Here is a 15,256-nt window from a genome sequence, read left to right as displayed (position 1 = left end):
ATTAGACCAGTGGCGGATACATATTGGGGGAGTGTGGGGAGCATGCCCCCCCTTGTGGGGCCACCCACATTGTCACCTGCGCCACCCCGCCAGTCAGCCCTTACGCTGTTCATTTGTTTCTTTCGTCAGTCGACTTGACTGAATCAAGTTATCGAGTAATTATACTTTCCTATGTAGCATGCGTATACGCATCATTGTATTTTGTACGTTTCTGTCTAGCACGAAGACAGCTAACACATACCTACAGGAAAAGTCGCCGGGCATTCTAGTGATCTCGATAGATTATTCTGTCTGGCATTTGTTCAAGAAAAGTCATGAATATTCTACTGTTTTCTTGTACAGAGAACCTTTGATATGTAGCATTATAAATATGGACTACTCGTCGAATAGGAAGGTAGTTTACATTCAGAAGCAGAAATATTAAGACTGAAGAATGAATAAGTAAAAAGTCCTAGTTGTAGCAAAAGCAAGTGGGAAGATTAGCCAAGAGTGAGAGTGATCAGTTGATTGTAAAGTATTAATAATAGTAATTCATAGCAATTTCTCAGTAAAAATATTATTATGAGACTCATGACAAAATTTTTACTAATAAAATAACTATAGTTTCCCATACCTAATTCGTAATATGAGTTAGGTATGGGAAACTATTGATGAGTATATCTCTACCTCAGGTAATAGTGACTTTTGAGAAGATTCCTAAAACTGCATTGTTACTATATAGGCCTTCTATCGAATGCACTAAAAAGGAACAGAATCAACAATAAAAGTTCTAGACACATAAATTGCCTGATGATGTCATCATTGTAACCTCACCCTTATATTATACATGGTAAGGTGTATATTGGCTTGTCGCTTTCACAGTAGGTGTTTGTTCATACTCCATAAAAGTCTGGATGTGAACATTTTGGCAGTGAATGTTCTCAAAACAACAGAGCCACATATATAGTCAGTTTGAAAGCTACAATTGTCGCGATAACTTGGAAGTGATAAAAAGTGAACAACTGTGATTATTGGCTATTACCAAGGACTTCAGTTAGTGTTGTGCTTAGTGATATTAGAAATATACAGAGTGTAACGTGTGTGTTTCAGTGCTAAGTGTACTAGTGTTGCATTTTTCAGTGTGAATAAAGTCTTTATTCGAGGATAATGGCATCTAATTTACCTATTTCACAAAAATATATTAAAATGGATCATTATGTAATAAGAAAAAGAAAAGTGGAAACATCTGATGAGTCCAGTCACTATTCAGCCACAAAAACACCACCAGATATACATGTAGAGCCCAGCATTTTGTCAAAACTTCCACAACAAAGTTCACTGACTGGTTCCTTTAATCCCATGGATATTGGTGATTATTTGGATATATTAGTGTCAGGAAATATTAGTGATGATATAAAATACAAGATTCTCACAGCTCCAAGGAAACCTGAAAAAGGTTATATCTTTCCTACTTCTGAGCACAACAAGGGGGACGGGTTGAATACAGATAAGTGCATGTTGAACAGTATCCACAACTGATGTTCTCACAAGTTAAAAAGGGACTTCTTTGCATTAACTGTTCAGTTTTTGTGAATAATAAAATGGTTGGAGGAAAGAAATCCATTATTGCCAAGAAATACCACTAACAAAGTTTGCCAAACTTACTGGTAAAGATGGTGACCTTGAGACCCACTTTCAGCTCAAGTACCACATTGAAGCATCAACAGATTCAAAATTATAGTTGGCAATACAAGAGAACAGTGAACTTGAGGTCATAAATCAATTGTCAAGACAGAGAATGGAAAGCATTAGGGAATACAGAGACTGGATAGTACTTATAGTAAAAGCAGCCATATTTCATGGCAAGCAAAATATTCCTCTGCAGGGGCATAGTGATGATGGGAGTCTATTAGAAAATGAAAGTGATCGTGAAAGTGTAGTGAGCAATGAGGAAAACTTTAGAGCTCTTCTAAGATTCAGAAATGTTGCTGGGGACTTGCAACTAAAACATCACACTGAGACCACTAAAGCAAATGCCACTTACATAAGTAAAACATGTAACAAACTTATTTCATGCTGTGAAACAGTGATGTTATTGAGAATACTGGAGGAAATCAAAGACTCTCGTTATTACAGCATAATCTTCGATGACACTATGGACATAGTGCACATCTTTCAACTGAGTTTAGCTGCAAGATATGTTGATGGTGACGGCAAATTACACAAAGATTTTTGGGTTTCATTGACATACATAAAGTCAATGACTTTAGTGGAAACATAGATGATGACCCTCAAGAGAGTCAAGATGAAGGGCATAGCATTACTGGTGAAGTATTAGGTACTACAATTCTAAGGAGAATGGATAGCCTTTCTCTGTCACTGAAGAACTGTGTGGGTGTAGGCTGTGATGGTTGCTCAGTTAAGTCAGGAGCTGTGGCTACAACAAAAAAGAAAGCTATCAATGCGCAAATAGCACCATGTTGAAGTCATCAGCTCAACCTCACTGTCTCTCATAGTTGTAAAGTTAAAAGTGTGGGAAACTCACTTGGTACTATTGAAGAAGCAGTATCGTTCTTTACAGCATCTAGCAAGTGGTTTGCAACATTGAAGAGTCACCTAAAACACTTGCTGCAGTCACAATGTCAAACGAGATGGGTTGAGCGACATGATGCTATTATTCAATTCGCAGCTGATCTCAGAACAGTTTGCAAAGTTCTTAAAGAAATACAGTGTTGGAAGGATAGAACAATGGCTGCCAAAGCTGATATTCTCCTTCGATCTCTCTCTAATTGCAAGTTTATTATCACTCTGTTTACACTGAGTGACATTATGGGCATAACATATCCAGTCAGCAAAATCTTACAGGATCCTGGCTTGGACATCATGATGGCAAAAGCAAATCTAGATTCGACACTCAGGTTGTATGACGGCATGAGAGCTAATACTGACAGCCACTTTGCTCGTATTGTTGAAGAGGTGAAGGCAGTTATGGAGGAGTTAGACATGGAGATCAGTGTTCCTTGTCTTACAGGCAGACAAAGACACGGAACATAAATTGAATCAGTGCTTAACTGAACTACGGTTATTGAATAAGAATCACTCTTTGCATTTAAAAAGAGACTAATGGGAGAGATTTTTCAATACAAGAAAATGAGCATAAATGCCCTTAATGATCGTGATTCTGTTATGCACGCATCGCATTGCCTGTTTGTCCTAGATCTGACTATCCTACTTTGTGCACACTGTACAAAATATTTGCTTGTCTACCTTCATCTATTGGTACAGTAGAAAGAAGTTTTTCAACATTGTGGTGTACAAACACATGGCAGAGGTGAACAATGAAGGAGGATTGACTTAATAGCTTAGCTCTGTTGAACACTCACCCTGACATTGACTGTCCTATTGACAATGTAATAAACCAATTTGCCAGGAAGACTAGGTGCATAGACTTCATCATTTAAAGAAGAGTACCACAATTGTAACATTTTTATATCATAATATGGCATTGTCTTGTGTATGTGTGTAATAAGTTTAAATAAAACTTTTTTATACTTTGCTTGTGACTTGATTATTTTTTATTATGGCAAAAGTAAAGGTAGCTCAAGATATTGTTAGCAACCCCTCCTTGAGATTTTCCTGTATATGCCACTGATTAGGTCACATATTAGCTTTTCCTTTCATTAGTTTTATGCAGTTAAAAATTATATGTTTAATAAGGCTAGGATATTTAATAATATTAAAAAAATTATTATGTGGATTGAAAGAAAAGGATGAAATAACAGTAACAAAATTCAGCAGCATTTTTAAACTAATTATCTGTTAGAAATGATACTGTAAAATAACCATGTCTTGTTTTGTGTTCTGCATCTATGAATGTTCTACTACCTGTGTGTGTGTGTGTGTGTGTGTGTGTGTGTGTGTGTGTGTGTGTGTGTGTGTGTGTGCGCGTGTGCACATCTGCACACAAGTTATTTATTTTGCATACTGTATGATGATTCAGAAAACTGATTTACTTTTAATGAGACAAGTGAATAGATAGAGAATAAAAAACCAAAGAGTTGCTCTTGATTTGTAAATAATACATTCACAACTTGACTTTGTGATTCCTTGATTTAACATGAGCACAACATGCAAAAATCTGAAAGAAAAAAATTCATTGGTAGTTACTTTGTATGACTAGTGTATAGATATAAAATAAAACTAAAAATTTCTCAAATGACTTTCTCTTGACACATGAAATAATACACACACACACACACACACACACACACACACACACACATTTTCCTAAACTCAAAACTCTACATATTTTATCATTTAATACAATTATGTCTACTGAATTACTTACTAGGGTGTAGTACTTTTTGTGCCTTTGAATGACTTGCACAGAAGGAGCTGTAGAGCTTGAAGTGGTTTACGTATAATAGGAATGCATTTCCAATAGAGAAAAGAACATTCTGAAACAGAAAAAAGATATTATCAGAAAAAAATATATTCATACATTAATGAGTCTTTGAGATCCACAAAAAGATTATTTGACATGGAGACAATGTGCAGACTGGACTGTCACAGAAGTTAATACACAAAAACATGCAACATCAAGAGCACATCAGTATGAGAGCACTTAGTGTAATAGCAACAGTTCCTGTGGGCACATGTCTTAAATGCAGTGGTCCTGAGTGTGTGTGTGCATTCGGTTTACAGTATATGAGTTATAGAGAAGTAAAATGCTTCAGTGAATACTTTTGTACAAAATTATGTGCAGTGAGGAGAGCAAGCAGTTTAATGCTCCAAGTAGCATCATTTCTGAACTGGAGAGAAGATCCAGGGAGGAGGAAACATTCAACAGCTGATGGGCAAAGGTTCGTAAGAAGGCAATTGAAACAAAGGTACATTTCAATCTAATCAATCAAAATAAATAAGTTTCCTCAGTATTCCAAGACAGCTGACTTTGAAGGCTATTATATACATTATGTTGCAGTATATTTGGTGGCAGTAGAGAGTGGTTGAAATGTAACTAGGTGTAGTAGTTAAATTATTTTTCAAAATTTTATTATTAAGTACATTATGTTCTTCTTATAATAAGTAGTGTAGACAAGTCATTCAAAATTTACAGTGTGTGAAAACCAAGTCCACTGTCAAAATTCAACCCCACTAATAATTGTTTGTTTGAGGACCGACATACCTTATTTGCAAGCTGTCATTCCCATCTTTCTAACGATCGTATTATCTTATGAAAACTGTGTAAGTCAAAACTAATCTTTATTCAAAATTGTGAGTTTTTAGAATCTTAAATGTAATCCTTTCAAAATTTCAGTGTTATTGTCACGTCCTACATTTTCTGTTTCTTAAAATGTATATTTCTCCTTGAATAATACATTAGATTATAAGATGTTTTAATCAAAAAATTAGAATTCTCAAATTTCTTCCTCATAAAATGGAACAATTATTTATTTGTACCAATTAATGGAAATTCAGCTGACTGTCTAAAAAAAATAATGGCTTTGCCTAACGTGAATCTATATTCTATACTTTCGCTGCCTTTCATTTTAATATCTAAAATGTAAAAGTTTTATATGTAACAGTACACATGTAATTTTCTGTTAAATCAGTCATCTGGACATAAATCTTAAAAAAATACACATACAATGACAAAGAAAGTAATTATTATGTTACTTATTAGTCAGTTTGCTCAATTAGTCAGTCAACACCCAGAATTAAGAACGTAAAATTCTGTGTCAATCTTCATATTTTCAAGTGATCTTGTGCTATGTGATTACTAATTATTGGCACATGTAAGTAAGTTTAAAATTTCTGTTAAGTGAAGTATATGAAAACTAACCAACTGCTGATCATCATTGTGAGACACAATATTAATAAACATATAAAACAGGTATAGTCTGTGGCAGGAGCCCATGACCAGCCTACTGTCCATACTGCACATAGAGTGGCAGGCCTCCCACCCTGCCCTCATTTCACCTGTCGGAAAGATACACGGTTTTGATTTTTATGTGAGGCTGGGTGGATCTGGGCCCATACTGGAGGGACTGAAACAAAAAAAAGCCCATCCCCATCAGGGATTGAACCTGGGACCTCCAGGACTGGAGTCTAGTGCTAAGACATATCTGACTTTGATTTTATAAAATTAATCTTTATTCATATACAGTTGTTTGACTCTAGTAACCTTCAAAGTAGCCCCATTCAGTTTCTGCACATCTCTCCCAATGCTGCTGCTACTGCTGGAAGTATCACTGGAAATCCTCTTTGGGTGTGGTGCACAGCTGCTCTGTCAAATGCCTTCCCTGTTATGAAATCTGGTCTTTTTCAGTCTTTTTATAGTTAAGGGAAAAGCTAGAAGTCACTTGGTGCTAGGCTAGGAGAGAGAGCAGGCTGACAAATGGAATAAGGAGGCTGACGAACCACAGCTGTGTTGTTTTGACCAAAAAACCCTGAATTAATTGAGAATGATGAGCAAGTGTGTTACTGTGGTAAAGGTGTCAACTGCCCACTGGCCAAAAGTCCAGCAGTTTGCATCTCACTGCTTCAAAAAGGCAATGCAGGACCTCTTGGTACTACTCATTATTGATGTTAATACCTTTTGGGGTGTAATCATGAGGGACTACACCACCGGAATCAAAGAAAGACAGTCAGCATTACTTTCATATTGCTGTGGCTCTGCCCAGGGCTCTTCACCAGTGATCACTATGTTAAGAAAATTGACATTACTGTTTACAGTATCCAGCACGCCCTCTGCAATCTCAAACAAAGGTGCTTCTGCTCAGTTGTGAGCAGCTTTGGTGCAAATTTTGCTGGAATCTTTATGAGATACAAACGTTCTGTTAAAATTGAATTAATGGATTCAGAACTAACTTTAACCTTGTCGGCAAGTTCTATGATTAGATTCATCTACCCTGCATCACCAGGGTCCTTACATGATCATTAACAACCTTATTTGTGGATGCTGAGGGCCTACCTGAATGTGCTTCACTCTTCACTGATGAGTGGCCATCTCTGAAGCTGTTGTACCACTCCTTTATCTATGCGGTACCCATTGCTTTACCCCCAAACTGTTGTTGAATCTTGCAAACTGTTTCAACTTGAGCATCACCAGGTTACAACAAACTGTGATGCAATAACATTGTTCCACTATTTCTGTCATTTTGCCCACAACACAAAATCTGATGACTACCAGTTATACATGTTCACTTGTCAACACCTAGCAAGCTAGTGGCTATTTCCACAGTCAAGGAAAAAATCAGGCTATACACTATGTATGCCTATAGACATAGAGAGCGTGTGCACGCTGATACCACTGTTGATTTCAACAAGGGGAGGAAACAGTTGGCCAGGGTTGTGAAGCACACACTAAAATCAACAATCTTATGTTCAGTTGCATTTTGTACAACAGAATGATCCATTTCACTCTTGACCACAATTTGACTGTGGCCATTCATCCTGGTGCACAGCTAGTTGGTAGTCATACCAAATTAAAAAGTTGTGCAATGATTGTAGCGAGCTGGTATTACATTTGTATGACTACCAACCAGCTGTCCACCAGGGTGAATGGCCAATGCCAAACTGTGACCAAGAGCAAAGTAGAACACCCTGTATCACAAAATACAGCTGAACGTAATATGTCTGATTTTAACAGCTACTTCACAACCCAAGCCATTCATATCTTCTCTTCCACAAGCAGCTTTTCTGAACTGCACAGGTGGGAGTTATCCTTACAACACACTCTCCACTCCTGAAATTATTCCAGCCTCAACCTACAATAACCTATTGTCCCTACAGCCTCTACCCAACAGTTTCTGCACCCTCTGTCCTATAATATCCTCCCAATTCCCATCTCATCACCACTCTCTGCCAGTGCACCCATTGGTCTTTTCCCCTCCCTGCTTCCCTTCCACTCAACCCCCCCCCCCTTTCCCACACACCCACAGCCTTCTGATGCTGCCCCTGGCAGCCTTGTCCTGACATATTTTAGTCCCTGTATGCTGTGCAAGATGGAGCTCTTCTACCCCCCCCCCCCTGCCCCCCCTCCTTCCCTGCCCCACTCCAGATTGCTGATTTTATTCACTGCACCAATTGCAGTTTGGCTGAAGAGGCCAGAGATAGCAGTCATGTGTGCATGAGGTACATCTGCTTATTTTGATCTGTGTGTGTTTTCTCTTCTTTTCTGAAGGAAAATTTGACCGAAAGCTTAGTGTATAAGAGTATTTTCATTGTGTCTGTTTTCATCTCAGTGTTCACCTTTATGATGAGTAGCAATCTATCTTTTTCATAATTGTTGATACTCCAACCAGGACTTTCCATTGTTATATATGAAATATGACTTGATATGAATAAATTATGTACTTCCTTCCTGCCACAGTCTACAAGTGTGTACAATTTTAGAGCAGTATCAAGCAGATAGTTTTAAAACAATGTTCAGCATGCTGTCACTAAATGAATGGTTTAGTTCTCAACATATAGGGAATTCAATAAGTCCATCTCAGAGTTGAAAATTGGCTACCCTAATGCAGAATCTTATATCTTTCTTCATTTACTTGCTGGCTTTAATCATAATTCAGTTTTGTATCTCTTCTTAAAATCAAGTTCCCAGTCATAGCCCACAATTTTCCACTGATTCATTTATATTACTGCATGTGAAACAATTTACATTTAGTCGTTTACTGTCTTGCCAACATTTTTTTATTTTTACATTTACATGTAGCAACAAAATCAGTATCCTGTATAGAAATTTAAAGTTGAAAGAGAATCTCAAAACTCCTGTTCTGCCCTATGCATAAGAAAGTATATTTCACTATGTAAAAATACAAAAGTACATTTCACTATGTAAAAAAATATAAGTAATTGATCAAGAAAATATATAAAATACAGTTTGATGGTGATAAAATATCACCAAGGTACAGCTATGCAAAATTCAAAAGTTGCGTGTGTATGATAAGTATTAGTGAGTGATATCTGAAATGCAAATAGTATTCATCAAACTTTTTTTAATGGCTTGCAGAGGGACAGAGGAATGTTAGTAGAGAAAATCTTTGTGGAGAACATTACTGTCAAAGGGAGGAGAGAACTGTAGGGGCAACAAACTGCAAGAACAATACACAGTACTACAACTACAGGTGTATGAAAGTAAAATAATTCTCAGAGATAACTAATGCTTAATGTTTCGTGAATGTGCCCTATTGACATGTTCATTTTGAATAAAAGTATTCACTGTGGTAAAAACCATATCAGTTATCAAAGCAGCATTCTGTGACACAGATAATTATTTTCCTTCCTTCACTTCACACTTCAATGAATAATCTCTGAAGAGTCAAACATAGCTCCCACTATAAGCACAGAACTGTTTCATTCCACATTTTAAAACAAACAACTTAGACAGCATAATATGTGTTATAACGTCAAGTTTAACAAATATATTTCAGAACGACACAACACATATAAGTCACAGAGTAAGCTGACAAGCAAGACATGTGTACACGTTAGCATTCGAATGAGCACTGAGTCCCAGTCTAGCGGCCGCTGCTCGGCTGGCCGCTTAAGTGGCGCAGCTGCTGCATGGCTGGCAGACAGCGCCGCACGTAGAGGACACGCGTAATTGCGCGGCGGTGCTTTGCACGATCGGTGAGTCACAACACTTTCCCCCCCTTTGAAATTGTTGCACTGGTCTTGATGGAGGTGTCCTGGAGATGGCTAATGTCCATAGGCATTGTTTGACTCGCCGTAAAGTCTCGAGGAGGAGTTTCCCGTACGGACGGAAGTGTCCCCGATGATAACGGGTCGAGATGACAGGAGACGTAGGGGTCGAATCTGCTGGGGCCCCCTGCACCAATCTGCCCGTTGCGGCAAGTCCAGTTGATATGACAGGAGACATGGGTGATGTGTCGGCGTCCGTTGGAGGAGGAGGCGAGTAGATTTGCTCTGACAGAGGATGGTCATCCGGTTCCTGCATGGGCACGTCTCCTGGTGGCATCCGTTCTTGTGCTGGCATCGCGATGACGGTGAGAGGGCTGCGTTGTGAGTATTGAGAGATGCTAAGATCCCAAGCATCAGGTAGAGTCGAAGGTGGTGTAGCGGTATTCGGAACAGGCGTTGCCAGCACACCAGGCCGAAGCTGGTCCGAATGACGCACTGCAACACCTGTGTCCATCTGGATTTCATACAGGCGTCTGCCACGGTGTCGTAAGATGTGGCCTGGGCTCCATTTTGGCTGCCTGCCATATCCCCATACCTAGACGAGGTCATCGGTGGTGAACCGGCCAAGGGAAGGCACCCGCGGCCGTGAGGTGGGAGGCCTCAGAAGATGAAGTAGTGTGCGGGGCTGTCGGCCATGTAAGCCGGGCTGTGGTCGCCCATGGGGGTGAAATGGTAAGACGCCAGAAACTGGAGAAGTGCATCAGCAGCAGCAGAAGAAGTCAGAAGTTTCCGCATCTGAGCCTTAAACGTGCGGACCAGTCGTTCAGCCTCACCGTTTGATTGTGGATGGAATGGCGGGGCTGTGAAAAACATAACGCCGTGACGAGCACAAAAATCCGCAAATTCGGAAGAGGCAAATTGCGGACCATTATCAGTAACAAGAGTAGAGGGGAGGCCTTCCAAAGAAAAAATGCAGCTGAGAGCACTGGTGGTTGCCGCGGTGGTAGGCGACGTGCAACGGACAATGAAAGGAAAGTTAGAGTAGGCGTCAATTACGAGGAGCCAATAAGTACCTAAAAAGGGTCCTGCAAAGTTAGCATGAATGCACTCCCAGGGCTTCTCAGGCGAAGGCCACGGTGACAAAGATGACTTCGGGGCAGCGGCCTGTGACGCACAAGGGCCGCAGGCAGCAACCATGTGTGCTATTTCAGAGTCGATGCCAGGCCAGTACACATGACGGCGCGCCACAGATTTTGTGCGAGACACACCCCAGTGCCCTTGGTGAAGGAGGTGCAAGACCAAAGCACGCAAAGACGCAGGTACCACGACACGCGGTGAAGCATTGTCAGTGGAGAGGAGGATAACACCATCCCTAGCCGTGAGGCGGTAGCGCAAAGCGTAGTAGTTCCGCAATGGATCAGAAGTCTTAGCAGACAGGCGGTCTGGCCAACCCTTCTGAATACAGCGTAAAACCCAGAAGAGGGTAGGATCAGAACTCGTAGCAGCCGCCAGCCTGACCCCAGTGATGGGGAACCCATCCACAACCCGCTGCTCGGCACATCCAGGTGGAAACACAAAAGTTCGTCCCTATTGTATGCCTGATCAGGACCCATGAGAAGGCGAGACAGAGCATCAGCATTTGCATGTTGAGCCGTTGGCCGGAAATGAATCTCATAATTGAAACAAGACAAGTAAAGAGCCCAATGCTGGAGGCGGTGTGCAGCCTCATCGGGAAGTGACGTTGATGGATGAAACAAGGAAGCAAGTGGTTTGTGATCCGTAACAAGATGAAATTTTGAGCCATAGAGAAAAACACCAAACTTATGAAGAGCATAAATAATGGCCAAAACTTCTTTTTCAATTTGAGAATACTTTTGTTGGGCATCCGTGAGCGTTTTGGAGGCATAAGCAATGGATTGTTCTGAACCGTCAGAAAAACGGTGCGCAAGGACTGCCCGACCCCGTATTGAGAGGCATCTGTGGCAAGAACAAGATGTTGGCCAGGTCGATAAGTAGCCAGGCATGGGGCCTGTTTCAGCATAGTCTTCAATTTCTGGAAAGCCGCATCGCATGACGTGGACCAGTGAAAAGGCACGTTTTTATGCAACAGGCGATGCAACGGCTGAGCCACCGAAGCCGCAGACGGTAAAAACATGTGATAGTATGCTATTTTCCCCAAGAAGGCCTGCAGTTCCTTAACAGATGTAGGGTGAGGAAGGGCATCAATTGCAGCGACAGTTTGCTGAAGCGGACGAATACCCTCCCGAGAGAGTTGAAACCCCAAGTACGTGATAGATGCCTGAAAAAATTGTGATTTCTGAAGATTACACTTAAGACTGGCAGTCTGTAAGACATGAAAAAGTGTGCGGAGATTTTGAAGATGTTCTTCAGTGGTGGAGCCAGTGACAACAATGTCGTCCATGTAATTGATACACCCAGGGACAGGGAGCAATAATTGTTCCAAGAAATGCTGAAAGAGAGCAGGGGCGCTAGCAACCCCGAATGGCATGCATTGGTATTGATAGAGGTCGAAAGGCATGTTAAGGACCAGAAACTGCCGGGAAGCAGCGTCGAGAGGAAGTTGATGATAAGCTTCTGACAGGTCAATTTTAGAAAAATACTGGCCTCCAGCAAGTTTAGTGAACAGTTCTTCAGGACGGGGCATAGGGTAAGCGTCGATGAGGCATTGGGCATTGACAGTGGCTTTGAAATCGCCACAAAGACGAATATCACCATTTGGCTTAGCAATGACAATGACAGGAGAGGACCACTCACTGGAAGTGGCAGGAAGCAAGACCCCTGAAGCAGTGACAGGAGAGGACCACTCACTGGAAGTGACAGGAAGCAAGACCCCTGAAGCAGTGAGATGATCCAACTCCCGTTTTACCCAATCACGAAGGGCCACAGGAATGGGCTGAGCCCGAAAAAAATTAGGCTGAGCAGTGGGTTTGAGCGTGATATGAGCTTCAAAGTCGTTTGCACGGCCTAACCCAGGAGAAAAAAAGGGACGAAAATGTCATCGACAAGGAATCCAGTTGAGCATAAGGAATAGCATCAGAGACAATATTGACAGAGTCATCTATGGAGAACCCAAAAACGCGAAAGGCATCGAAACCAAAAAGATTTTCAGCATTGCTCTGGTCGACCACAAATATGGGAACAGTGCAAACGAAGGATTTGTAAGATACCTCAGCGTTAAACTGTCCCAAGAGAGAAATCTTCTGTTTATTGTACGTCCGTAATTGCCGAGTGACAGGTGACAGGAGTGGAGAACCCAACTGAAGATACGTCTGAGAATTAATTATAGTGGCAGCAGAACCAGTATCCACCTGCATGCGAACATCTCGACCAAGGATTTGGACATTGAGGAATAACTTCCCTGAAAGGGAAGAAGTGCAATTGACAGACAACACAGAATCAGAATCAGCGTCACGTTCATGAACATCATGTATGCGGTCGGATTTGCAAACAGAAGACACATGACCTTTCTTTTTGCAATTGTGACACACAGCCCAATATTGGGGACAATCCTCACGTGAATGTTTCGTAAAACACCGCGGACATGAAGGAAGTTGCCGGGGGTTTTGCTGCAGTTTCTTAGCGGGTTGTTTACGGTGAGGCCGAAGCTGCGCGTGGGAGCGCACTGCGGCCACGTCGGCCGGCGGGGACACGCCGCACGCGTCGTCAACAGTGCACAGAGGTTGTATTTCCCCGACATCACCCCATGCTTTTATTTGCACCCCAGCAGTGCGAGAAATTTCAAAAGACTGCGCAATGGAGAGAACTTCATCTAGAGTCGGATTCGCCAACTGAAGGGCACGTTGCCGAACTTCTTTGTTGGGTGCCGACCGGATAATAGCATCCCGTACCATGAAATTGGCATAGGATTCTTTGTGAACGTCAGTAACAAATTGACACTTTCGACTGAGGCCGTGAAGTTCAGCAGCCCAAGCGCAAAAGGACTGATGTGGCTGTTTTTGACAACGATAAAAGGCAACATGAGAGGCTACCACATGCGTCTGCTTTTGAAAATAGACAGACAGAAGTCAGCACATTTCAGCAAAGGACAAAGATGCACAATCCTTCAAAGGAGCTAATTGCGACAACAACCGATACATTTGAGGTGAAATCCAGGAAAGGAACAGAGACTTACATGGTTGTTCGTCCGTGACATGAAATGCCAAGAAGTGCTGTCGAAGACGTTTTTCATAACCAGACCAGTCTTCCGCCATCTCATCATAAGGAGGAAAAGGAGGTACAGCCAACGACGAGAAACGCCCCGCATTTGACGCCGCGACGAAATCGCGAATCGCCGCTGTTAGAAGCGTTTGCTGTTCAAGGAGATTTTGGAATAATTGCTCGACAGTAGCCATGGAACCCTGTGGGTCAACAATGAAAAGGAAAAATCTACTACCTCATCAAGTTTAACAAATATATTTCAGAACGACACAACACATAGAAGTCACAGAGTAAGTTGACAAGCAAGACGTGTACACGTTAGCATTCGAATGAGCACTGAGTCCCAGTCTAGCGGCCGCTGCTCGGCTGGTCGCTTAGGTGGCGCAGCTGCTGCATGGCTGGCAGACAGCGCCGCACATAGAGGATGCACGTAATTGCGCGGCGGCGCTTTGAATGATCGGCGAGTCACAACAATATGATATTCACAATCCACTGTAGTGGCTGCTACAGCACTACTCACAGTACTGTTATTATTAGATCATGACACTGTTTGTAGCTAGAAACTATAGACCAGTGGTTTGAAGCATTCTGATTACAATCCATTTTCAAAGATTTATGATTACAGAAGTATAATCATATTTGAAGCATGTAATATGTTAGAAATGAGAAATCTTGAGTTATACGCACTTTGAATTGGCTAGGATGCTCAAACTTGTTGAAATCAGGTTCCATTTCTAGAGCTTCATCCAGGTTCTGAAGAAATTGTCTTTGGAATGCTACAATCTCTTGGATGTTTCCAAAAAGTGCATTAATTTCTGCATTTGATAAAAATGTTTCTTTCTTCAGTGGTTCTAAATAATTCTCCAATAGATTATTCAGGTGCTGAAACAAATTCAGTCATTACACATTACTGTAGTAGTATGGGACAACACAATTAATCATTACATTTTGTGCAATGTATCTCAATATGAACCCACACATCTTTGATATTACAGACGTGATATGTTCTTGCAACATGACAAAGTCAGCAGTCAAAGCGAAACCTGAGTTTCTGCAGTGTTAACAGTGGTGACATGGTGCCTCTAAACCAAGACCTGATAGTCACAAAGTTTTATCAGAAAATAGTTATATTATTTTCTTGGAGTGAGAAGGAAGTGGCAGCTAAAATACTATGACAGCTATTACAGCACCATACAATGTGACACATTGCACACAATGTAAAAGTGAAGTAAGTTTGACACAGTACAACAGCAAAGAGAATGGATAATTATAAAGAAATTAAGCACATATTAGATAATGTGGCTTTGTTAACCAAATCCCAAAATTTACAAAATATTAAACATGTCATTTTCACATCTACAAAGGACAATAAATGCTAAAAAAATACTTGTCATTATGACCACAAAACTTCTGCTAGTGACATTAAAGCTCACCCACTCGTGTGTAGCATGGC

The 15,256-nt window shown here is 41.0% G+C and overlaps 1 protein-coding gene across 1 annotated transcript in view; it reads right to left on the bottom strand.

Moving 5' to 3' along the window:
• The window catches only part of LOC126203093 (protein still life, isoforms C/SIF type 2), a 582,152-nt gene that overhangs the window by 54,506 nt on the left and 512,390 nt on the right, over positions 1-15,256 (bottom strand). Inside the window, exons 11-12 of the mRNA XM_049937336.1 lie at positions 14,491-14,685; positions 4,328-4,436 (exon numbers count right to left, since the gene is read on the bottom strand). Coding sequence (XP_049793293.1) covers positions 4,328-4,436; positions 14,491-14,685 — 304 coding nt within the window. The remainder of the gene's footprint in view (positions 1-4,327; positions 4,437-14,490; positions 14,686-15,256) is intronic.

This window comes from Schistocerca nitens, chromosome 9, assembly GCF_023898315.1.
Source record: "Schistocerca nitens isolate TAMUIC-IGC-003100 chromosome 9, iqSchNite1.1, whole genome shotgun sequence".
NCBI lineage: Eukaryota > Metazoa > Arthropoda > Insecta > Orthoptera > Acrididae > Schistocerca > Schistocerca nitens.
The sequence above is the reverse complement of the archived record's forward strand: the minus strand, read 5'-3'. Positions and strand labels throughout refer to the sequence as shown.